Consider the following 26,269-nt stretch of genomic DNA (forward strand, 5'->3'; position numbering starts at 1 on the left):
TGCAAAGTATCCTGTAGCTCTTTCTCTAATCCAGTCTATTCCTACTGACCCCTGATCTGGTCCCTCCTGTAGGCTAAATAGCACACCTGGGCTCAAATACTATTACACATCTTTCAAAGACTTTGAGTGTTTGCTTTAGCCTGCCTGGAGTGGTGGATGGGTGTGGTGGAGACCTATGGGTCAGATAGGAGCAGAGTTAGTAAAGGGGAGACTGTAGACATCCAGTCTAACCTAATGTGTCTCCCACTCTCTTCCTCTCCTTTGAGAGAGACATTTGGAAGTTAAATAAACACAGCCATGGTAAAAATAGACCCTGCTTTCAGTACAGCATGGTGCAGCATTTAAAGGAAGAGTTTTCTTTCTTTTTTACAAACAAATATACATTTTGGGGGAAAGTGTATGAGATGTTATAGAAGGGTCCTGATGTCTTTTTGTGATTTCACTTATTTTTGAGAAACTTACCCCAAACAGCAAATCACTTCTTCATCCTCGTTATGTATAATGAGGGCCCTGAAAAAACATGAACAAAGGCTCCACAAACACCCAGATACGTCATTTTAAATGACAAAGCTCTCAGTATAGTAATGCAGGGCTTTAGATGTTGTACACCTAAATTGTGTCATTCCGAACTTTATCCGCAACGTTATATTCCATTTAGTTGTGGCTCGAGCCACTGTTCTACAGTTAACTGCCAAAATAAAGGAAACATTTGAGTAAATGAGGAAGTGATTTGCTGTTTGGGGTAAGTTTCTGTAAAACAAAGGAAATCCCCAAAAAGGTGTCTGGACCCTTCTATATCATGCCATTTACATCAAAAATAGAGATTTGTTTGTAAAAATGTAAACTTCTCCTTTTAAGTATAAACTCCCCTTTAACTGTTAAGTTCAAACAAATGGTCCCACGCAATAAACACCAATCATGTACTCGCACGCAAGCATGAAATCACACGCACACTCCACTACTCTCCCCTCATTTCCCATGCTTGCATATTGTCCTTAACACTCCTACCAGTGGTGGTCGGTGCCGTTTAAGATGAGGGAGACAATAAAGAAATGTATGACCTTATTTCTATTACAGCAAATTAGATGACTGTCATTCATATTCAATTCACCCAGCTCAATGTAACATCGATAGGTTTAGGCTACTACATGATACTCATGTTTTCCCTATCATGAGGTTGCTACAACCTAGCCTATGAATGAAGGTTTACAATGTAGGTGCACAGGTCGAGAGACATTTTTGTAATCTAGGTGACAGACATTGACTCATTCAATACCACCTTGGACACTCTTGCCTGCATCTAGCTGATCTAGGGTGTAATCATTAGTCCAACAGTTGCAAACGAGAGTTTCTTTTGGATATATTCAGATATGCATATCCCTGTTTTGTTCCGTTTGCTTCCGTTTATTAAACGTTTTTCATCAGAATCGGTGGAATGAATACACCCCTGATCTCATGCAAACACAGTTCACTTTCAAAGCAGACACATACAAACTGCATGATCCCTTTGATTGTTGTATAACTTCTTCTCGCATCTACGCTCACTCCTCCTCTCAGAATTTCCCTTCACTTGTTGACTTCAATGCACAACACATCTGATGTGTAAAGGAAGATGATGCAAAACCTTCATATCATGACCACTAACCGCTACACACAGCCTACATCGTTGTCACCATATTAGCTAACGATGTTAGTAACGTTATAGTTAACATAGCTACTAGAAGTAACGCATTAGTAAACCGGCTACAATCATGCAGTATTTTGTATAGTCAGCAAGTAGTTTAGCAGTTACACCGGCGGGCCTCGTGGCAATAAATTAATAAAACCAAAAGCTTATGTTGACATGGAAGAGTTCCAGTGTTGGACAGCCATAGCCAGCTAGCTAACATAACATCCCTCTCTGAGGCTAAACTAGCTAGCTGCATTCACTAGCTAAGTGAGTGAAAGTGAGAAGAAAAAATATATATATAGCTTGTGTTCGCTCTCTCTCTCTTTCTCTCTCGCTTCTTCATTTTTGAAAAAATGAATTTGTTCAAAACTGTTCAACTATTGTCTTTCTCTCTCTTTGAGTCAACTACTCTCCACATTTTATGCACTACAGTTCTAACACGCATTCATTTTCATCAAGCCCGTCTTAAACATTTGGCTGTAAATTCTCATCCACATCAAAGCGAATGTCCTCATTGTTCATCCACCACAGAAAAACCTTCTGGCATGGCGAATCCAAGCTTGACAATGGTCTGCATTGATGTCGTCGCATGCCTCATCCATGGTCAGAAGGAGGGTGACACGCTCATGGGGATGGCGATCGTACACCTTCCACCTCCATGCTGAATAGGTATAGGGTCACAAATCGGGGATGGGTCCGAAACCATGCCTGAACCACCTCTGCATGGTGGAACCTGACATTGTCCCACACAATTACATACTATAGGTGACCCCTTCACTTTGACATGTCTGCTCAATTTCATTGAGAACACAATGAGGTGTGCAGCGTTGTAGGATCCAAGTAATGGCCTACATCCTACCATACCATACTATTCAGAGATAACTGTGCACATGAAGATGTTTCCCCCCGTTGTCCAGGCGCTTGGATGGTCGCCCGTTGGCCGGTGAGGTTCTACCCATGGTGCCGAGTTTTGGCCTGATTGAAGCCTGTTTCATCAACGAAGATATACTTGTGATGGTTCACAGCAACATCAAGCACCATCACCCTCTAAAAATATATTTTGGTTAGTTATTTTTGCAGTATAGTTCCAATATGATATTGTGAAGTAGCATGTGCATTAATAGTAACAGTAATACAGTATATAGTGCTGTAACTGAACATACTCGGCCTGCAATTGTTTCACCCAGTCACCCGTTCCATGATCTCGCCATCACGGTTGACAACTCCCTTGTGTCCTCCTCCCAGAGTGCTAAGAACCTTGGCGTGATCCTGGACAACACCCTGTCGTTCTCCACTAACATCAAGGCGGTGACCCGATCCTGTAGGTTCATGCTCTACAACATTCGCAGAGTACGACCCTGCCTCACACAGGAAGCGGCGCAGGTCCTAATCCAGGCACTTGTCATCTCCCGTCTGGATTACTGCAACTCGCTGTTGGCTGGGCTCCCTGCCTGTGCCATTAAATCCCTACAACTCATCCAGAACGCCGCAGCCCGTCTGGTGTTCAACCTTCCCAAGTTCTCTCACGTCACCCCGCTCCTCCGCTCTCTCCACTGGCTTCCAGTTGAAGCTCGCATCCGCTACAAGACCATGGTGATTGCCTACGGAGCTGTGAAGGGAACGGCACCTCCATACCTTCAGGCTCTGATCAGGCCCTACACCCAAACAAGGGCACTGCGTTCATCCACCACTGGCCTGCTGGCCCCCCTACCTCTGAGGAAGCACAGTTCCCGCTCAGCCCAGTCAAAACTGTTAGCTGCTCTGGCACCCCAATGGTGGAACAAGCTCCCTCACGACGCCAGGACAGCGGAGTCAATCACCACCTTCCGGAGACACCTGAAACCCCACCTCTTTAAGGAATACCTAGGATAGGATAAAGTAATCCTTCTAACCCCCCCCCCTTAAAATATTTAGATGCACTATTGTAAAGTGGTTGTTCCACTGGATATCATAAGGTGAATGCACCATTTTGTAAGTCGCTCTGGATAAGAGCGTCTGCTAAATGACTTAAATGTAAATGTAAATTGTTTCTCTCAAAAGGCACCAGGTAAATGTGTTTCATAGATACCTGGATGCCTCTTCAAAAGTTGGGCGATTGTTGGCAGGCTGATGGATGCCACATTGGCAAAGGTGTCATCGTTCTCCTCAATGGCCTGCTTTATTTCAGACAGACGTATGTCATTCCTGGCCCTCACCATTTCCACCACTCCCCACTCCTGCTGATCGGTCAGCACACGGCCACCACCATGGGGTCTTCTGAGGGTAGAACACAGTATACTGTCAATAGATCATACTGTAAGAATAGTGTAACATGTTTTGTGAATTTACATGCATTACAAAATGTAATTTACTGTAGATGTAATGGTAAAGCATAGTCCATATCCTGCAGACTTAACGGTTTTCTTGGCGAAATGTTCTCATGATCGGGATTTTCAGATTGTGGTGAACTAATCTGGCTGCCTCTGCCATGGTAAGGCCTCTGTTAACCACATGGTCACCGATGATGGCCCGGACTTCATTAGACACAACAGTTCCCTGCTGTCTGCCTCCCTCTCTCTGATGTCCACCTCTAACGGGGCCCATGCCCACCTCTTTGACCTCTTTGATGGGGGCCATGCCCACCTCTCTGACGGGCCCCTTGTCCACGAGCTCTTTGATTTCTTTCTCTCCCTTGGTGTCTATCCTGCTCCATGTTGAAAGAAATTACAAGTGTTCACCCCAATTGTGGTTACCACTATGTGAAATCCATTAGCAATAACCAGTAGTCATTATGTATGGTTATCATGTATCATACATGTCATTTAGATGTTTATAATTTACAGTAGTCATTATGTATGGTTATCATGTATCATACATGTCATTTAGATGTTTATAATTTACAGTAGTCATTATGTATGGTTATCTTGTATCATACATGTCATTTAGATGTTTATAATTTACAGTAGTCATTATGTATGGTTATCTTGTATCATACATGTCATTTAGATGTTTATAATTTACAGTAGTCATTATGTATGGTTATCTTGTACCATACATGTCATTTAGATGTTTATAATTTACAGTAGTCATTATGTATGGTATCATGTATCATACATGTCATTTAGATGTTTATAATTTACAGTAGTCATTATGTATGGTTATCATGTATCATACATGTCATTTAGATGTTTATAATTTACAGTAGTCATTATGTATGGTTATCTTGTACCATACATGTCATTTAGATGTTTATAATTTACAGTAGTCATTATGTATGGTTATCATGTATCATACATGTCATTTAGATGTTTATAATTTACAGTAGTCATTATGTATGGTTATCTTGTACCATACATGTCATTTAGATGTTTATAATTTACAGTAGTCATTATGTATGGTTATCATGTATCATACATGTCATTTAGATGTTTATAATTTACAGTAGTCATTATGTATGGTTATCTTGTACCATACATGTCATTTAGATGTTTATAATTTACAGTAGTCATTATGTATGGTTATCTTGTACCATACATGTCATTTAGATGTTTATAATTTACAGTAGTCATTATGTATGGTTATCATGTATCATACATGTCATTTAGATGTTTATAATTTACAGTAGTCATTATGTATGGTTATCTTGTATCATACATGTCATTTAGATGTTTATAATTTACAGTAGTCATTATGTATGGTTATCTTGTATCATACATGTCATTTAGATGTTTATAATTTACAGTAGTCATTATGTATGGTTATCTTGTATCATACATGTCATTTAGATGTTTATAATTTACAGTAGTCATTATGTATGGTTATCTTGTACCATACATGTCATTTAGATGTTTAGAATTTACAGTAGTCATTATGTATGGTTATCTTGTATCATACATGTCATTTAGATGTTTATAATTTACAGTAGTCATTATGTATGGTTATCTTGTATCATACATGTCATTTAGATGTTTATAATTTACAAACACATATTTTATTTATGTAGTTCTCTATATCCATATATAGTAGACAAACCAGTTTAAAACCTATAAGTTTACCAAACGGTTTAGTAAGTAAATGTTAAGCGCAGTTGGATTATTTGATTGTCAAATAAATGAGAAGAGATGTCATGACTTCCGCTGAAGTCGGTCCCTCTCCTTGTTCGGGCGGCGTTCGGCAGTCGGTACCTCTCCTTGTTCGGGCGGCGTTCGGCAGTCGGTCCCTCTCCTTGTTCGGGCGGCGTTCGGCGGTCGACATCACCGGCCTTCTAGCCATCGCCGATCCACTTTTCATTTTCCATTTGTTTTGTCTTTGTCTTACGCACCTGGTTTCAATCCCCCAATTACTTGTTCATTATTTAACCCTCTGTTCCCACATGTTTGTTCGTGAGTGATTGTAGGTAAGACGGTCCGTTATGTGGGCTCGTTTTATTGAATTATATTTGTCTATTTTGAGTAAATTACGTTTATTTACTCATATCTGCTGTCCTGCGCCTGACTCCTCTACACAAGCTACACACAGACCACATTACAAGAGAATTATATGAAAAGTATTGTGAGCATTGCATTGTGAAAGGCAATGACTTTATGTGGAAGGTATTTATAGATGAAACAATGATCAGGTTTGGTGAAAATGTTACTGAGGGATTTTAATTGTTGAAAATGTGCTTAAAGTAAAAAAAAAAAAACATTTTTTCATGATCTGTTTTCTGGTTTGTACTAAGATATTTTACCACATACTTGTGAAAATAGTACCAAAGTGATTAAAAAAACAGTAACACACAGGGTTTTGGGTGGAGGACAGTACTTCTGTTCCTAGATAACCAAACACTCTCCTTGTCCTTCTCCCTCAGTGTGCCCCCCTCTCCCCTCTCTGCTCTGGTCATCCCCAACTGTCCTTATCTCTTCCTCCTCCCCATTGTGATCTCCTTACAACAGTAGGCTACTATATCATAGCAGTCATGGCCAACACCACACTACTAACATGCAGTTCAACATCTGCTTGAGTAATCTGCGAAAGCTTTGTCCGTGTGTAACAGTATAGCTTCCGTCCCACTTCTCGCCCCGAACCAGGGACCCTCTGCACACATCAATAACTGCCTCCCACGAAGCATAGTTACCCATCGCTCCACAAAAGCCACGGCTCTTGCAGAGCAAGGGGAACAACTACTTCAAGGTCTCAGAGCGAGTGACGTCACCAATTGAAATGCTGTTAGCGCGCACCCCGCTAACTAGCTAGCCATTTCACATCGGTTACACGTGCATCCATTTGTTTTTCAATGTGTAAGTGTGTGTGTGAAGTGTCTGTGGCACAGGTGGCTAGTGGCACCTTAACTGGGTGAATGGAATGAATGGAATGGTAAAACCATGTGTTTGATACCGCTCTATTTCAGCCTCCTGCGGTCTGTGAATATCTGCATGTGTGTTTGTTAATGTTTATTTATCTATCACCATGTGTGTGAGAAGCGTTTGTGTCTGATAAGTCCAGGCTTTAGTGGTCATGATAGGATCTGCTGCGGAGTCTTCGAGTAATTAAGCAGTTGGCCATGATAACAACTCCTGATAACTCTTTGCCTAATCGAGGCCATGTCTGTTGCTGACACCTCACGCTTTCAGTAGCTATCTCATTTATTTGGCTCTGGGGACGTCTTCCTATTGATCTGGCTGGGGACGTCTTCCTATTGATCTGGCTGGAGTTGTCTTCTTATTGACCTGGCTGGGGTCATCTTCTTATTGATCTGGCTGGGGTCGTCTTCCTATTGATCTGGCTGGGGTCATCTTCTTATTGATCTGGCTGGGGTCGTCTTCCTATTGATCTGGCTGGGGTCATCTTCTTATTGATCTGGCTGGGGACGTCTTCCTATTGATCTGGCTGGGGTCGTCTTCCTATTGATCTGGCTGGGGTCGTCTTCCTATCGATCTGGCTGGGGTCGTCTTCCTATTGATCTGGCTGGGGTCGTCTTCCTATTGATCTGGCTGGGGTCATCTTCCCTTTGATCTGGCTGGGGTCATCTTGCCTTTGATCTGGCTGGGGTTGTCTTCCTATCGATCTGGCTGGGGTCGTCTTCCTATCGATCTGGCTGGGGTCGTCTTCCTATCGATCTGGCTGGGGTCGTCTACCCTTTGATCTGGCTGGGGTCGTCTTCCTAATGATCTGGCTGGGGTAGTCTTCCTATCGATCTGGCTGGGGTCGTCTTCCTTTCGATCTGGCTGGGGTCGTCTTCCTATCGATCTGGCTGGGGTCGTCTTCCTATCGATCTGGCTGGGGTCGTCTTCCTTTCGATCTGGCTGGGGTCATCTTCTTATTGACCTGGCTGGGGACGTCTTCCTATCGATCTGGCTGGGGTCGTCTTCCTATCGATCTGGCTGGGGTCGTCTTCCTATCGATCTGGCTGGGGTCGTCTTCCTATCGATCTGGCTGGGGTCGTCTTCCTATCGATCTGGCTGTGGTCGTCTTCCTATCGATCTGGCTGGGGTCGTCTTCCTATCGATCTGGCTGGGGTCGTCTTCCTATCGATCTGGCTGGGGTCGTCTTCCTATCGATCTGGCTGGGGTCGTCTACCCTTTGATCTGGCTGGGGTCGTCTTCCTAATGATCTGGCTGGGGTAGTCTTCCTATCGATCTGGCTGGGGTCGTCTTCCTTTCGATCTGGCTGGGGTCGTCTTCCTATCGATCTGGCTGGGGTCGTCTTCTTATTGACCTGGCTGGGGACGTCTTCCTATCGATCTGGCTGGGGTCGTCTTCCTATCGATCTGGCTGGGGTCGTCTTCCTATCGATCTGGCTGGGGTCGTCTTCCTATCGATCTGGCTGGGGTCGTCTTCCTATCGATCTGGCTGGGGTCGTCTTCCTATCGATCTGGCTGGGGTCGTCTTCCTATCGATCTGGCTGGGGACGTCTTCTTATCGACCTGGCTGGGGTCGTCTTCCTATTGATCTGGCTGGGGTCGTCTTCCTATTGATCTGGCTGGGGTCGTCTTCCTATTGATCTGGCTGGGGTCGTCTTCCTATTGATCTGGCTGGGGTCGTCTTCCTATTGATCTGGCTGGGGACGTCTTCCTATCAATCTGGCTGTGGTCGTCTTCCTATCGATCTGGCTGGGGTCGTCTTCCTATCGATCTGGCTGGGGTCGTCTTCCTATCGATCTGGCTGGGGTCGTCTTCCTATCGATCTGGCTGGGGTCGTCTACCCTTTGATCTGGCTGGGGTCGTCTTCCTATTGATCTGGCTGGGGACGTCTTCCTATCAATCTGGCTGGGGTCGTCCCATCGCTCTGCGTGTTTTGGTGGTTTTAGGGAGTCCTTAAAACAGGACCACAGATACAGCAGACTCTAGTCTGACGTTTATAGGTAGAGCTGTGTGAGAGAGACCAGTCATTAGGGTTCATAATGTATAAGGTTGAGGATAAGAAGTTAAGTCATCATCGTCCTTTAGATAGCAATGTATGTGACCCACCTGTGTGATTATGTCACTCATTATGAATGCATAGATTGCTATAATGAATGTTTACAGCAAGTCTTCTATTGAACTATGGCTGGCAGGCCCTAAACATATTATACACAGTTGGCTTAAAGAGGTGTTCCCATGGCAATGTATAGCTACATCACACACTCTTCCATACAGTATGTTGTACAGTAGGCCTATCAGACCTGTGGCCCAAATGGCACCCTATTCCCTACATAGTGCACTACTTTTGACCAGAACTCTATGGACCTATATTGAACTATATAGGGAATAGTGTGCCATTTGGGGCACAGCGTATTACTGTACTGTACTCTGTGTGTCCCTGGCTGCTAGTTCTTTCCGGGGGTCTTGGCACACACATACATCCCCACAGCACAACACAGACAGTAAGAATCCGCTATATCAGTGGATCTCAAACATTTTAATGTCGTCATGTTTTAATATCCACTTAACGAGTCCATTCAGACTGGTTAGTATTCACTCCCCCCTGGTTCCTCCTGACTAAAAATGGATATGTTTCAGTGCTCTATAGCCTTAAAAGGTCTCTTGTTCCTCCCCTTCATTCCCTCTCTCTTACTCCTTCCGCCCCCCTCTCTCTCTCCTTCTGCCCCCCCCCTCTCTCTCTTCTTCTGCCCTCCCATCTCTCTCTCTCCTTCTGCCCCGCTCTCTCTCTCCTTCTGCCCCCCCTCTCTCTCTCTCCTTCTGCCCCCCCCTCTCTCTCTTCTTCTGCCCTCCCATCTCTCTCTCTCCTTCTGCCCCGCTCTCTCTCTCCTTCTGCCCCCCCCTCTCTCTCTCTCCTTCTGCCCCCCTCTCTCTCTCCTTCTGCCCCCCCTCTCTCTCTTCTTCTGCCCTCCCATCTCTCTCTCTCCTTCTGCCCCCCTCTCTCCCTCCTTCTGCCCCGCTCTCTCTCTCTTTCTGCCCCCCCCTCTCTCCTTCTGCCCCGCTCTCTCTCTCTTTCTTTTCCCTTTCTCTTTGCCAAGTCTCTTGTTCCACTTGTTCAGTCTCTCCCGGGGAATTAGAGTATACAGTATAGCTTCTTATTTATTTGTTATTCTTCAAACGTTCTCTGTTGGCTTCCTTGTCCCTTTTGTAATTTAGAAACATTTCTTCACAACAGTGGACAACAATCAGTAAATTACATTGATCACTTGAACTTCAGTGTGTGCAGTACATTAATACACTTCCAATTATTATAATTATTAGTGTCACCATTAGTCATGAATCTAAAGCAATGTTCTCAGTTCTGACCTCTGTCCATTCTAACGTTGTATCTCCTGTACCCTCCCTCTGCTGACTTCTTCATTTATCTGCCCCCTCTTTATCTGCCCCCTCTTTATCTGCCCCTTTCTCTTTTTACTTCTCACTCTCTCTGTGTTTCTCTCTGTCTCTCTCTGTGTCTCTCTCTGTCTCTTTCTCTGTGTCTCTCTCTGTCTCTCTCTCTCTCTCTCTCTCTCTCTCTCTGTGTCTCTCTCTCTGTGTCTTTCTCTCTGTGTCTCTCTCTCTGTGTCTCTCTGTCTCTCTGTGTCTCTCTTTGTCTCTCTGTGTGTCTCTCTCTGTGTCTCTTTGTGTGTCTCTCTGTGTCTCTCTGTCTCTGTCTCTCTGTCTCTCTCTGTCTCTGTGTCTGTCTCTGTGTCTCTCTCTCTCTGTCTCTCTGTGTCTCTCTGTGTCTCTCTCCGTGTCTCTCTCTGTCTCGCTCTCACTCTGTCTGTTTCTCTCGCTGTCTCTGTCACACTCTTTCTTCTTTCTATCTATTCCATTCCCATCTTTCCTCTCTCTCCCCCTCAACTCCTCTACCTCTCTGCTCTCTCTCCCCCCCTCCTTTCCCCTCCTCTACTGCTCTGCTCTCTCTCCCCCTCCTCTCCCCTCCTCTACTGCTCTGCTCTCTCTCCCCCTCCTCTCCCCTCCTCTACTGCTCTGCTCTCTCTCCCCCTCCTCTCCCCTCCTCTACTGCTCTGCTCTCTCTCCCCCTCAACTCCTCTACCTCTCTGCTCTCTCTCCCCCCCTCCTTTCCCCTCCTCTACTGCTCTGCTCTCTCTCCCCCTCCTCTCCCCTCCTCTACTGCTCTGCTCTCTCTCCCCCTCCTCTCCCCTCCTCTACTGCTCTGCTCTCTCTCCCCCTCCTCTCCCCTCCTCTACCGCTCTGCTCTTTCTCTCCCTCCTCTCCCTTCCTCTACCTCTCTGCTCTCTCTCCCCCTCCCCTCCTCTACCTCTCTGCTTTCTTTCCCCCTCCCTCCTCTAACTCTCTGCTCTTCTCCCCCTCTTTCCTCTACCTCCTACAGTACGTGTGGAACAACTGGGCGTTGGGAGTGTGAGCAGCATGCCTGTCTGATAGAGAATGACATGATCCAGGCTGTCAACAGAGGAAATTATGGGTAAGAGCACTTAAACACACACGCATGCACACACACACAAACATACGCATGCACACTAGTAATGCACGGGTTGACTCATAACCTGCGGGCGTGTTTATGGTCATGAAATATTGTGTGGATCAAGGGCGGGTGGTTGGGGGCGGGTTGAATAAAGAAGTAACTCTTGTGCAATTTATATCTATTGTCTACGTTGATGTTTTTATTTCATTATCTGGCATTAATGCGTAAGCCTAAACATCAGGGCCTAACTGTACGCGTGTCAAATAGCCCACACGCCAATCGCCAAATGCTTTTGGGAACAGGCAGAAAAACTTACAAAGGACAATGTCAGAGTTGAATTCAATAAGGGAGAAGCTGCTAATTCGACTCTTGAACATGAATATAAGGAAGGCCAGAAAAGTACATTTTATACATTTGGAAGATGCTCTTCTCCAGAGAGACTTACTAGAGCATTTAGGGTTAAGTGCCTTGCTCAAAGACACATCGACAGATTGTTCACCTAGTCGGCTCGGGGATTCGAACCAGCGACCTTTCAGTTACTGGCCCAATGCTCCTAACCGCTCGGCTACCTGCCACCCGTGAGTGGTAGTAGAGGATGATAGCAGTGCCGGTTGTGTTATATGTGATCAAAATCAAACGTTAATGGTCACATACACATGATTAGTTAATGCAAGTGTAGTGAAATGCTTGTGCTTCTAGTTCCAACTGTACAGTAATATCTAGCAAATGATGATTGTGAAGAGCCGTACAAGACGGGGACTTCAAATAGGCCTATGGCACATGAAGGGAACTGTAGCCTACAGTTCAGATGGGTTAAACGGAAACTGAAATCTGGACACTGACTGTAGGTCTATAACCTCTCACACAACCTTAATATTAACTCTTGCAGTAAAATGATACATCTTGAGAGAATGTGAATGTGCAGTTAGATACCATCTGTAGAGGTGCTGTCTTTATCAGCATCATAAAAGCTGATAGTATTTCAACCACATAAAATATGTATCCAAGCAGAACTGAAATCTATCAGAAACATGTTGGGTCGTTTTCACAGCTTTCTATTTCTTTACAACCGGTCAAACTGATGTCATTTGGACATTTTGCACAGGAAATCTTTCCCTTAGTATTATTTGTTGTTGCTATATTCTCTCCCCGGTCGCTAAACTTCTTTGCTCCCTGAAAGAAGCAGAGATGACAGAGAAAACTTTGCTGATGTCAACTAGATTGAAGCATTAATTTGATCAATTTATTACATTATTCTAGTGAGCAAGGGTTTATTTCGGTCTTTTAAGGCAGCATACTGTATAATGACAGAAGAGAAGCTGCATGGATCTAATTATAGACAAGTTGACTAACAAACAGCCTCTCAAAAAATCGTTCTGCTGTCTGACTGTAGACTACTGTGCATTTTCTATATTAGGGTTGGGTGTGGGCCTCAGATTGTCACTTCATCACATATATCACAGTCTTCCCTGTGGCTCAGTTGGTAGAGCATGGTGTTTGCAACGCCAGCATGGTGTGTGCAATGCCAGGGTTGTAGGTTCGATTCCCACAGGGGCCAGAACAAAGAAAATATATTTAAAACAAAAAATGCATGAAATGTATGCATTCACTACTGTAAGTTGCTCTGGATAAGAGTGTCTGCTAAATGACTAAAACGTAATGTAAAAAATATAGTCGGGTGGTTGCGGATGGGTTATTAGCAATTGCGGGTGGGTGCAGGTAAACAAACAGCTGACCCGTTCACCACTTCCTCAATACTGCCCCTCAAGTCTGCGCAAGGAACTATACGTGGCGTTCCCAATTTCATGGGGCGTTCTTGTTTGTAATACGTAAAAGGACACTGCAATACCCCGTTGGCTCTGTTTACGTAAACTGTGTGGCTGCCTTAATGCACACACTCACTGTTTGGACTTTCCTCTCCTCTGTGTCCCTAGCTGGCGGGCAGCAAACTACAGCCAGTTCTATGGCATGTCTCTGGATGAAGGCCTGAGGTATCGCCTGGGGACACAGAGGCCCTCCAGGACTATCATGAGCATGAACGAGATGCAGGTGAGAAGACCTGTCTGCTTGGTAGGGAAAGGGTTGGGCTGGGTGATTCATCTCGAATGGCACACTATTTCCTATATAGTGCACTACTTTTACCGGAACCCATACATGGGATGCAGATATGCTGACCTTGAGAGTGAGGGACAGTCCAGTCTGCTTTTTAAATTGTGTGTGCATCAAGGGGGACCCATGACATAACATTTTATATAAAGATTCTGCTGGCCTGGCCTGTATCATTACCAGCTATGGCTACCAGGTGAAGCCTGTTATTGGTCTGTTGATAATTCTTTGTCTGTCTGGATCTTGGAATCCTACTCTCTGCTATGTGCCATCTTTAGCTTTGTTTACATCTAACCAGACAGATTATGTAAGAGCCAATCAGAGACAGGTTAAGGAGAGAGGGGATGGGGGATAGGATAGGGGTAGAGGATGAGGTAGAGGATAGAGATGGAGGGGGATAGGAGTGGAGGGGATAGGATAGGGGTAGAGGAAGAGGTAGAGGATAGAGGTGGAGGGGGATAGGAGTGGAGGGGATAGGATAGGGGTAGAGGATGAGGTAGAGGATAGAGGTGGAGGGGAGGATGGGGTGGAGGGTAGGGGAGCATGGGGTCTAGCCATCTCCATTTCAGACAACATGACTGACTGGCCTTCCTCTCTCCCCCCTACCCTTCCCAGCCACCATCCCCACCTCTCCCCCTACATCCTCCAGACCTAACTCCCCCACTCCTCCTCCCTTCAACTTGCTTCTCTCCAATCCCCCACTCCCCCAGCCCGACATGCCCCTACCTGTACCAGGAGCCAGATCTAAGCAGGAGAGCTTATTCATAGATCTCTCTGTCTGTTGTCTGTCTCCCAGCTCAGTCCCCACACGTCTAACAGTCATACTGGGTAATGGATTGGCCCAGTCCCCTCCTAAACCCTGGGGGGTTGGAGCCACACACACACATAGATATTAGCAGGAGGAATGTGAGGAGGACGTATCAGCCGCTGCGCTCTGTCTAAACAAAGATAGAGTTACATGCTAATGCTACACAACGGCAGGGTTAAGCATGCCTCCCACTTCCAGACCTGGCCTGTCTACGTCCCAAATTACACCTTATTCCCTATATACTGTAGTGCTCTGGTGAAAAGTATTGCACTATGTAGGGAATAGGGTTCAATTTGGGATGCAACCCTTTTGGTTAGATGACTCATGACACATATAGCAGAACCTCTTGGACTGGTGAGGAATATGTGAGGCAGCATAGACATTCCCCGTCATGACTTAATGTGATAAGCATTATGATAAGCTTGCTATACCAGGTATTTGTCTGAGGTATTATCATAGTGATTTAATTCTGGAGTTGGAGGCTTCTCCAGTGAGTCCATATTAGGCGTTTAAAGCTGGATCAGGCTCCCCTTTCAATCTCAGGTGTTTGTAGATGAATCACATAGTTGCATATTATTTCCAGTGAGAGCAGTTATTTTTCCTTCCCCGCTTTCAATGTCTTTGTTACCCTGAGGCTGTCTATTAGTGTAGCTTCCCTCAGTCAGTTCAATCAGTTCTATGGTCTGGAGACAGATCAAAGTTTCTGTTTCCATTCTAACTCATTAGGATAAATGGTACTAATCGTCTGTGAATAAGTCCTCTACAATAGAATAACTTAACAGACATCTCACTGTATTAAATTCATGAATGTTCTATTGTGGATAAATAATCAACGTTGCACATTCCGTATAAAAGTATCATTAGGAACTTGTTGTTGTTGGTTTGTCAGTCTCCTCTTGTTGTTGGTTTGTCAGTCTCCTCTTGCTGTTGGTTTGTCAGTCTCCTCTTGCTGTTGGTTTGTCAGTCTCCTCTTGCTGTTGGTTTGTCAGTCTCCTCTTGCTGTTGGTTTGTCAGTCTCCTCTTGCTGTTGGTTTGTCAGTCTACTCTTGCTGTTGGTTTGTCAGTCTCCTCTTGCTGTTGGTTTGTCAGTCTCCTCTTGCTGTTGGTTTGTCAGTCTCCTCTTGCTGTTGGTTTGTCAGTCTCCTCTTGCTGTTGGTTTGTCAGTCTACTCTTGCTGTTGGTTTGTCAGTCTCCTCTTGCTGTTGGTTTGTCAGTCTCCTCTTGCTGTTGGTTTGTCAGTCTCCTCTTGCTGTTGGTTTGTCAGTCTCCTCTTGCTGTTGGTTTGTCAGTCTCCTCTTGCTGTTGGTTTGTCAGTCACCTCTTGCTGTTGGTTTGTCAGTCTCCTCTTGCTGTTGGTTTGTCAGTCACCTCTTGCTGTTGGTTTGTCAGTCTCCTCTTGCTGTTGGTTTGTCAGTCACCTCTTGCTGTTGGTTTGTCAGTCACCTCTTGCTGTTGGTTTGTCAGTCTACTCTTGCTGTTGGTTTGTCAGTCTCCTCTTGCTGTTGGTTTGTCAGTCTCCTCTTGCTGTTGGTTTGTCAGTCTCCTCTTGCTGTTGGTTTGTCAGTCACCTCTTGCTGTTGGTTTGTCAGTCACCTCTTGCTGTTGGTTTGTCAGTCACCTCTTGCTGTTGGTTTGTCAGTCTCCTCTTGCTGTTGGTTTGTCAGTCTCCTCTTGCTGTTGGTTTGTCAGTCACCTCTTGCTGTTGGTTTGTCAGTCTCCTCTTGCTGTTGGTTTGTCAGTCTCCTCTTGCTGTTGGTTTGTCAGTCTCCTCTTGCTGTTGGTTTGTCAGTCACCTCTTGCTGTTGGTTTGTCAGTCTACTCTTGCTGTTGGTTTGTCAGTCTACTCTTGCTGTTGGTTTGTCAGTCTCCTCTTGCTGTTGGTTTGTCAGTCTCCTCTTGCTGTTGGTTTGTCAGTCTACTCTTGCTGTTGGTTTGTCAGTCTACTCTTGCTGTTGGTTTGTCAGTCTCCTCTTGCTGTTGGTTTGTCAGTCACCTCTTGCTGTTGGTTTGTCAGTCTCCTCTTGCTGTTGGTTTGTCAGTCTACTCTTGCTGTTGGTTTGTCAGTCTCCTCTTGCTGTTGGTTTGTCAGTCTCCTCTTGCTGTTGGTTTGTCAGTCTCCTCTTGCTGTTGGTTTGTCAGTCTCCTCTTGCTGTTGGTTTGTCAGTCTCCTCTTGCTGTTGGTTTGTCAGTCTCCTCTTGCTGTTGGTTTGTCAGTCTCCTCTTGCTGTTGGTTTGTCAGTCACCTCTTGCTGTTGGTTTGTCAGTCTCCTCTTGCTGTTGGTTTGTCAGTCTACTCTTGCTGTTGGTTTGTCAGTCTCCTCTTGCTGTTGGTTTGTCAGTCTACTCTTGCTGTTGGTTTGTCAGTCTCCTCTTGCTGTTGGTTTGTCAGTCTCCTCTTGCTGTTGGTTTGTCAGTCTCCTCTTGCTGTTGGTTTGTCAGTCTCCTCTTGCTGTTGGTTTGTCAGTCACCTCTTGCTGTTGGTTTGTCAGTCACCTCTTGCTGTTGGTTTGTCAGTCTCCTCTTGCTGTTGGTTTGTCAGTCACCTCTTGCTGTTGGTTTGTCAGTCTCCTCTTGCTGTTGGTTTGTCAGTCTACTCTTGCTGTTGGTTTGTCAGTCTCCTCTTCCTGTCTGGCCGTTGGAACACCTACTGTTTTTGGGAGTAATAATAAATTGTATTTGTATACTTCCAAATAAAATATCAAGGTGGTCAAGTACATTAAAACAGGATTGAAATTGTACAGTAGCTAATTCCTGTTGTCCTCCTTCTCTCTATCCCCCTGCTCAGCTGAATATGGACCCTCAGAATGATCGTCTGCCTCAGTACTTCAACGCAGCAGAGAAGTGGCCTGGAAAGATCCACGAACCTCTGGACCAGGGCAATTGCGCTGCCTCCTGGGCCTTCTCCACTGCAGGTGAGACACTACATGGTAGAAAAATACAATCAAAATACTGGTAAAATACAGGTATTTTGATAAAGTACTGGCATTTTGTTAAAATACTGGTAAATGTGGGTTACATTTTTTTCGCAATATTGCAAATACTGGGAAAATTGTAAAATGCTTTCAAAATGACATTTAAGTACCAGAACGTCCCCTTATCATTTACATACCAGAATGTCCACTTATCATGTAAGTACCAGGATGTCCCTTTATCATTTACGTACCAGAACGTCCCCTTATCATTTCTTTATCTCTTAGAACATTTCCCAGAATTTCACTCTTTCCCTCCATCTCTCTTTCTCTCCATCTGTCTTTCTCTCCATCTGTCTTTTCCTCCATCTCTCTTTCTCTCCATCTCTCTTTCCTTCCATCTCTTTCTCTCCATCTCTCTTTCTCTCCATCTCTCTTTCCCTCCACCTCTCTTTCTCTCCATCTCTCTTTCCCTTGCTCAGCGGTGGCATCGGATCGGATCTCCATCCAGTCGATGGGTCACATGACCCCTCAACTGTCGCCACAGAACCTAATTTCCTGTGATACACGCAACCAAGGGGGCTGTGCTGGAGGACGTATCGACGGAGCCTGGTGGTACATGAGACGCATAGGGTAGGACATATTTTATTGCGACACCAGGCACAATATTAGGAGCTTTTTAAGTGATCAAATGAAGAGTGAATTTCTGGTTCTTTAGCTGTGAATTGATGATTCTCTTTACTCTCGCTCTCTCTCTCCACTCTCCATCTCTCTCTCTCTTTCTGCCTTTCTCTCAGTGTGGTGACAGAAGAGTGCTACCCGTTCTCTGCCCCCCAGCAGACACCAGCAGAGGTGGGCCGCTGTATGATGCAGAGTCGCTCTGTGGGCCGTGGGAAGAGACAGGCTACTGCACGCTGCCCCAGCACACACACCTACCACAATGACATCTACCAGTCTACACCTCCCTACAGGCTCTCATCAAACGTATGTACACACACATACACACTCACACACTCACACACTCACACACACACACACACACACACACACACACACAGACACACACACACACACACACACACACACACACACACACACACACACACACACACACACACACACACACACACACACACACACACACACACACACATAACACACACACACACATACAGTTTTTTATCACTTTGTTACTATTTTCCCAAGTAGGTGGTGAATTTGAAAAACTCTTAGTACAAAACTCCAAACTGGTAACAATTGTAACGCAGCCAGTCTTACATTCAAAACCTTTCACTGTGCATTCATTTTGTTTGTAGACATTCTTCACCACACAATCATTGATCCAAAATATAACTTTGCTGTGAAATATAATGAGTACATTGATTTAATCACCAAAACCCAACATAATGATGTGCTCTCAATTTACTAATTTTAACAACCAGTCAATCCAATATCTACATTTTTTATATACATGTTTCAAAATGTAGTATGCTACAGTACTGAAAATTACAGTACATTACACTGTTTTCACATTAGGCAATGCACTTGCACTACCCCCATTAAAATGTACTGATCATAAAATGTACATAATTTATATCCTATGTCTGATCAAAGGTGTGATAACTGAAGACATCTTTTACAATGTAATCAAATGAAAGAAATGAAAGAAACATAACGTTTAGCCGGCACTAGTTTGCATCAAGCCGGTCTTGAGCATTTGGCCATAGGTTCTCATCGAAGTCGCAGTAAATATCCTCATTGTTCGTCCACCTGGGGAAAAACCTTTTGACATGGTGAATCCCAGCCTAACATGCAGTACCAGTCAAAAGTTTGGGCACACCTACTCATTCAAGGGTTTTTCTTTATTTTTACTATTTTCTACATTGTAGAATAATACTGAAGACATCAACACTGTGAAATAACACATATGGACTCATGTAGTAACCGAAAAAGTGTTAAACAAATCAAAATATATTTTATATTTGAGATTCTTCAAAGTAGCCACCCTTTACCTTGATGACAGCTTTGCATCAAGGCAAAGAGGGCACGACAAAGCCTATTCCCCCTCAGGAGAAAAAATACTGCCTGGCAAGTTCGATGTATTAGTAGCCAACTAACGTTAGCTAACATACCAGTACATACTGCTGTAATGCTATGCGGTTCGTAAGGATAGCATAGCTAACAAACTTTTGCCAACATAATGTGTAACGTAACTTATTTGAAAAGGTATTACTTTATTACATTTTTCAACATTATTCTTAACATTTGTCATAATTAGTTAAAGCAATGAATTTGTATCCGCTCTCGTCGGACTTTGGCTGCATATTTTCTGGCATTTTCATCAAATCTGAAAAGTTATGAAGCCACGCCCATTTTCTGAAGAATTGCATTATGGGGCCTAAAAGCATGGAAATATTGTCCACTGCTTGCATACATCGAATTTTGACGAATTTAGTACGTCATCCGGGAACTTTTGGCATACTAACTATATCCATACTATAAACTTGGTCCTGGGGCCCCCCCTGGGTGCACATTTTGGTTTATGTCCTAGCACTACACCGCTGATTCAAATGACCAACTAGTCATCAAGCTAGGGAGGAAACAAAACGTGTACCCAGGGGCGGTCCCAGGACAGAGTTTGGGAAACCCTGATCTAAGACACAAGAGGGGGTAGCAGTAGAGAATGTTATAACTCCTTCTCTGAAGTAAGCTACAGTAGATCAACTTGAAAGTCTGTAGCTATTACATTAAGTCTGTGTCCCAAATGGCACCCTATTCCCTACAAATTACACTACTTTTGACCAGAGCCCTATGGGCCCTAGTCAAAGTAGTGCACTATATAGGGAATAGGGGACCATTTGGGACTCCGCCTAACTATTTCCAGAGGCCATGAGCAGTAAGAGAATCCACATGCATCCACTTGTTTTATATCCTAATCAAAGGATACCCACTGAGTTACAGCGTAGGCTTTATTACCTCTTATTATCAAGCATTCTAAATGATGCTTAATGTTGGAAATCATTACAGCGTGTTTATCTTCCTCTATAACCTCTCAAGTCACCAAGCCATGTATTTAGAGATGTAGAGCTGTTCTACAACATGGTCAAACTATTTATGTTGCTATCCCCTCCACTTTGTCTCTTTCCTTTATTTAATTACAGATCTGTCCATCTATTTCCTTTCATCTCATTACTGTTCTGTACATCTCTTTCCTTTCATCTAATCACAGTTCTGTCCATCTCTTTCCTTTCATCTCATTACTGTTCTGTACATCTCTTTCCTTTCATCTAATCACAGTTCTGTCCATCTCTTTCCTTTCATCTAATCACAGTTCTGTACATCTCTTTCCTTTCATCTAATCACAGTTCTGTCCATCTCTTTCCTTTCATCTAATCACAGTTCTGTACATCTCTTTCCTTTCATCTAATCACAGTTCTGTCCATCTCTTTCCTTTCATCTAATCACAGTTCTGTCCATCTCTTTCCTTTCATCTAATCACAGTTCTGTCCATCTCTTTCCTTTCATCTAATCACAGTTCTGTCCATCTCTTTCCTTTCATCTCATTACTGTTCTGTCCATCTCTTTCCTTTCATCTAATCACAGTTCTGTACATCTCTTTCCTTTCATCTAATCACAGTTCTGTCCATCTCTTTCCTTTCATCTAATCACAGTTCTGTCCATCTCTTTCCTTTCATCTAATCACAGTTCTGTCCATCTCTTTCCTTTCATCTAATCACAGTTCTGTCCATCTCTTTCCTTTCATCTCATTACAGTTCTGTCCATCTCTTTCCTTTCATCTAATCACAGTTCTGTCCATCTCTTTCCTTTCATCTCATTACTGTTCTGTACATCTCTTTCCTTTCATCTAATCACAGTTCTGTCCATCTCTTTCCTTTCATCTAATCACAGTTCTGTCCATCTCTTTCCTTTCATCTAATCACAGTTCTGTCCATCTCTTTCCTTTCATCTAATCACAGTTCTGTCCATCTCTTTCCTTTCATCTAATCACAGTTCTGTACATTTTGTTTCTTCACAGGAGAAGGAGATCATGAAGGAGATTATGGATAACGGCCCAGTGCAAGGTAGGATGATTTAGATGATGACTGTTTGTGTGTGTGTGTTTGTGTGTGTGTGATGTTTGTGTAGGTGTGTTATTGCCATCAGCAGCTGTAAAAGAATGAGCTTCTGGAACCATATGTGTTTCCTGTAGAGTTCAGAGCAATCTCTTGGTTTTAGGAATGAATTCAGAAGGGCAACAAAGCCTTGGGTTTTGCTTAAAGAGCAGGATTGGGTATGAGAGATCCTTTGCCTGTGATTGGGCGGAGGCTTGGAGTCAGGCTATTATCACCAGGTTGGATATAGAACGTGTTTGATTTTATAATATAGTGGAATTTAATTAAGCAATAATGCCCGAGGAGGTATGGTATGGCCATTAAACCACGGCTAAGGGCTATGCACAACGCAACGCGGAGTGACTGGATATTCGCCTTGGTATATCCATATACCACAAACCCAGAGCTGTCTTATGGCTATTATAAACTGTCTACCAACTTAATTAGAGCAGTACAAAGCAAAGTTTTGTCATATACTGTCAGCCAGCCAGTCAGCATTCAGGTCTCAAACCACCCAGTTTGTAATATTATATATAGTATGATATATTAAATGTATTATATTTAGTATTGCACTGTGGTCAGTGTTGGGGAGTAGTGAACTACATGTAGTTCAACTAGCAAAGGCCAGCATTCCGTAGTAGCCTCTTTACTGTCGATGTTGAGACTGGTGTTTTGAGGGTACTATTTAGGGTACAGTTGAGGACTTGTGAGGCGTCTGTTTCTCAAACTAGACACACTAATGTACTTGTCCTCTTGCTCAGTTGTGCACCGGGACCTCCCACTCCTCTTTCTTTTCTGGTTAGAGCCAGTTTGCGCTGTTCTGTGAAGGGAGTAGCACACAGTGTTGTACGAGATCTTCAGTTTCTTGGCAATTTCTTGCATGGAATAGACTTCCTTTCTCAGAACAAGAATATACAGACGAGTTTCAGAAAAAAGTTATTTGTTTCTGGCCATTTTGAGCCTGTAATCAAACCCACAAATGCTGATGCTTCTAGATACTCAACTAGTCTAAAGAAGGCCAGTTTTATTGCTTATATAATCAGACAACAGTTTTCAGCTGTGCTAACATAATTTGAAAAGGGTTTTCTAATGATAAATTAGCCTTTTAAAATTATAAACTTGGATTAGCTAACACAACGTGCCATTGGGACACAGGAGTGATGGTTGCTGTTAATAGGCCTCTGTACGCCTATGTAGATATTCCATAAAGAAATCTGCAGTTTCCAGCTACAATAGTAATTTACAACATTAACAATGTCTACACTGTATTTCTGATCAATTTGATGTTATTTTAATGGACAAAAAATGAGCTTTTCTTTAAAAAACAAGGACATTTCTAAGTGACGGCAAACTTTTGAACGGTAGTGTACGTTTGGATATTTCACGTCTTAATAATTACATTTCAAGGTACAACTTTATAACAAACTAAAACTGTTTAGGAAATTGTACAACTACTGCTGTAATCCTGTAAAGAGCCCGTCTGACGCTTTTGTGTCAGCAAATCCAATAAAATACATATCATATATAAAATAAAATAACTGGGATTGAGAGATGTTTGGGCTATAACTGGTCCTCATGCCTCATCATGCCATTCTTGGACTGGTACTCAGGAGCAAGAGTATATTTGTATAGGGTATGTATACATGTAAGCTACAGTGTATCACAACCGGCCATGATTGGGAGTCCCATAGGTCGGCGCACAATTGGCACAGCATCATCTGGGTTTGACCGGGGTAGGCCGTCATTGGAAATAAGAATTTGTTCTTAACTGACTTGCCTAGTTTAAATAAAGGTTAAAAAGTAATGCTAGAGACCTAAAAACCATTGTCAGCGCCCAGAGCCTTTAGCTTAGAGGGTGATTGATTTACCTATATTTCTATGATTCTATGGATTTACCTATGACTCTAAGGATTTACCTATGAGACTAATGATTTACCTATGATTCTAATGATTTATCTATGACTCTAAGGATTTACCTATGACTCTAATGATTTACCTATGAGACTAATGATTTACCTATGACTAATGATTTACCTATGACTCTAAGGATTTACCTATGAGACTAATAATTTACCTATGAGACTAATGATTTACCTATGACTCTAATGATTTACCTATGAGACTAATGATTTACCTATGAGACTAATGATTTACCTATGACTAAGGATTTACCTATGAGACTAATGATTTACCTATGAGACTAATGATTTACCTATGAGACTAATGATTTACCTATGAGACTAATGATTTACCTATGAGACTAATGATTTACCTATGAGACTAATGATTTACCTATGAGACTAATGATTTACCTATGACTCTAAGGATTTACCTATGAGACTAATGATTTACCTATGACTAATGATTTACCTATGACTCTAATGATTTACCTATGACTGTCATGCCCTGACCTTAGAGACGTTTATTTTCTTCTAGTTTGGTTAGGTTAGGGTGTGATGTGGGGTGGGCAATCTAGTTTTTCTAGAGTGTTTTTTCCAATCAGAGGCAGCTGTCCTTCGTTGTCTCTGATTGGGAACCATACTTAGGCAGCCCTTTTTCCCTCCTTGAGTTGTGGGATCTTGTTTATGTGTAGGTGCAGGTTATGCACGCCATGACTTCACGTTTAGTTTGTTCTGTATTGTTTTGGTGAGTTTCCTTTATTAAGCATGTGAAACTCTACGCACGCTGCGCCTTGGTCTCGTCATTCTTACGACGAGCATGACAATGACTCTAATGATTTGCCTATGATTCTAATGATTTGCCTATGATTCTAATGATTTGCCTATGATTCAAATGATTTATCTATGACTAATGATTTACCTATGATTCTAATAATTTACCTATGACTCTAATGATTTACCTATGACTCTAATGATTTGCCTATGACTCTAATGATTTGCCTATGATTCAAATGATTTATCTATGACTCTAATGATTTACCTATGATTCTAATAATTTACCTATGATTCTAATGATTTACCTATGACTCTAATGATTTACCTATGATTCTAATGATTTACCTATGATTCTAATAATTTACCTATGACACTAATGATTTACCTATGGCTCTAATGATTTACCTATGATTCTAATGATTTACCTATGATTCTAATAATTTACCTATGACTCTAATGATTTACCTATGATTCTAATAATTTACCTATGATTCTAATGATTTACCTATGGCTCTAATGATTTACCTATGATTCTAATGATTTACCTATGATTCTAATAATTTACCTATGACTCTAATGATTTACCTATGGCTCTAATGATTTACCTATGATTCAAATGATTTACTTATGACTTGCCAAGAATGTTGACAATGTCCTAAGATCTTGACCATTCCTCACACAATAATTTTTTTTACCAAATGTGTCACCTGGAAAACACCTGTCTAAAGAAAGGTTAACGTCAGCAAGTATCTGCTCTTATGTCAGGGCTAGTATTAAAAAACAAAAACAAATCTGAACTACCTCTCCCTTTCTAGAATGAAAAGCAGTTCTAAAGACGGGCTTCACGTTGTCTTCTAAACACGGGCTTCACGTTGTCTTCTAAACACGGGCTTCACGTTGTCTTCTAAACACGGGCTTCACGTTGTCTTCTAAACATGGGCTTCACGTTGTCTTCCAAACACGGGCTTCACGTTGTCTTCTAAACACGGGCTTCACGTTGTCTTCTAAACACGGGCTTCACGTTGTCTTCTAAACACGGGCTTCACGTTGTCTTCTAAACACGGGCTTCACGTTGTCTTCTAAACACGGGCTTCACGTTGTCTTCTAAACACGGGCTTCACGTTGTCTTCTAAACACGGGCTTCACGTTGTCTTCTAAACACGGGCTTCACGTTGTCTTCTAAACACGGGCTTCTTGTTGTCTTCTAAACACGGGCTTCACGTTGTCTTCTAAACACGGGCTTCACGTTGTCTTCTAAACACGGGCTTCACGCTGTCTTCTAAACACGGGCTTCACGTTGTCTTCTAAACACGGGCTTCACGTTGTCTTCTAAACACGGGCTTCACGTTGTCTTCTAAACACGGGCTTCACGTTGTCTTCTAAACACGGGCTTCACGTTGTCTTCTAAACACGGGCTTCACGTTGTCTTCTAAACACGGGCTTCACGTTGTCTTCTAAACACGGGCTTCACCCTGTCTTCTAAACACGGACTTCACGTTGTCTTCTAAACACGGCTTCACGTTGTCTTCTAAACACGGGCATCACGTTGTCTTCGAAACACGGGCTTCACGTTGTCTTCGAAACACGGGCTTCACATTGTCTTCCAAACACGGGCTTCACATTGTCTTCTAAACACGGGCTACACAGTTGTCTTTACAATGGCAAAGTTTCCTCAGATGTTGGGATGGAGAGAGCTCAGAAAAGAAAGGGAGACCAAAAGGAGGACAGAAATAGAGAATGAGAAATAGAGAAATGTAAAGATTGTGTATTTGTGTTAGTACACTCACTGTATATTTCAACATTTCGCTCCCTGCTTATACATGACCACCAATTCTGTTATGGATTTTAGCGATTTTATTACCTTTCTGATAAGCGATTGTATCACCATCATGTTTTTTTTTTTATACCAACGGTTATTTTACCATCTACTGTTGCCCTGGATGTCTGCCTGGTTGAGGGCCTCTCTTTGGCCTCCTCCTGTTACTGCTGCAATGCTCCCCACCTGCCCTGGTCTCTCTCTCCCAATGTGGTACAGGTGCCTCCGGCACACTCTCTCTCTCCCTCTCTCTCCCAGTCTGGTACAGGTGCCCAGCCCCTCACTCTCTCTCTTTCTCTTTCTCTCCTCGGAGATTTGCTGGCTTACATCATAGGCACACACCACAGATGTTTTACTGATCTGCTGTT

At 43.2% G+C, this 26,269-nt stretch overlaps 1 protein-coding gene across 2 annotated transcripts in view; it reads left to right on the top strand.

The window, feature by feature from the left end:
* The window catches only part of LOC106570498 (tubulointerstitial nephritis antigen-like), a 69,959-nt gene that overhangs the window by 22,995 nt on the left and 20,695 nt on the right, over positions 1–26,269 (top strand). For both annotated transcript variants that reach the window (XM_045694901.1, XM_014142904.2), the window contains exons 4-9: positions 11,383–11,475; positions 13,410–13,524; positions 17,175–17,301; positions 17,781–17,931; positions 18,096–18,282; positions 21,335–21,380. In XM_045694901.1, coding sequence (XP_045550857.1) covers positions 11,383–11,475; positions 13,410–13,524; positions 17,175–17,301; positions 17,781–17,931; positions 18,096–18,282; positions 21,335–21,380 — 719 coding nt within the window. The remainder of the gene's footprint in view (positions 1–11,382; positions 11,476–13,409; positions 13,525–17,174; positions 17,302–17,780; positions 17,932–18,095; positions 18,283–21,334; positions 21,381–26,269) is intronic.

Source organism: Salmo salar, chromosome ssa14 (assembly GCF_905237065.1).
Source record: "Salmo salar chromosome ssa14, Ssal_v3.1, whole genome shotgun sequence".
NCBI classification, from domain to species: domain Eukaryota; kingdom Metazoa; phylum Chordata; class Actinopteri; order Salmoniformes; family Salmonidae; genus Salmo; species Salmo salar.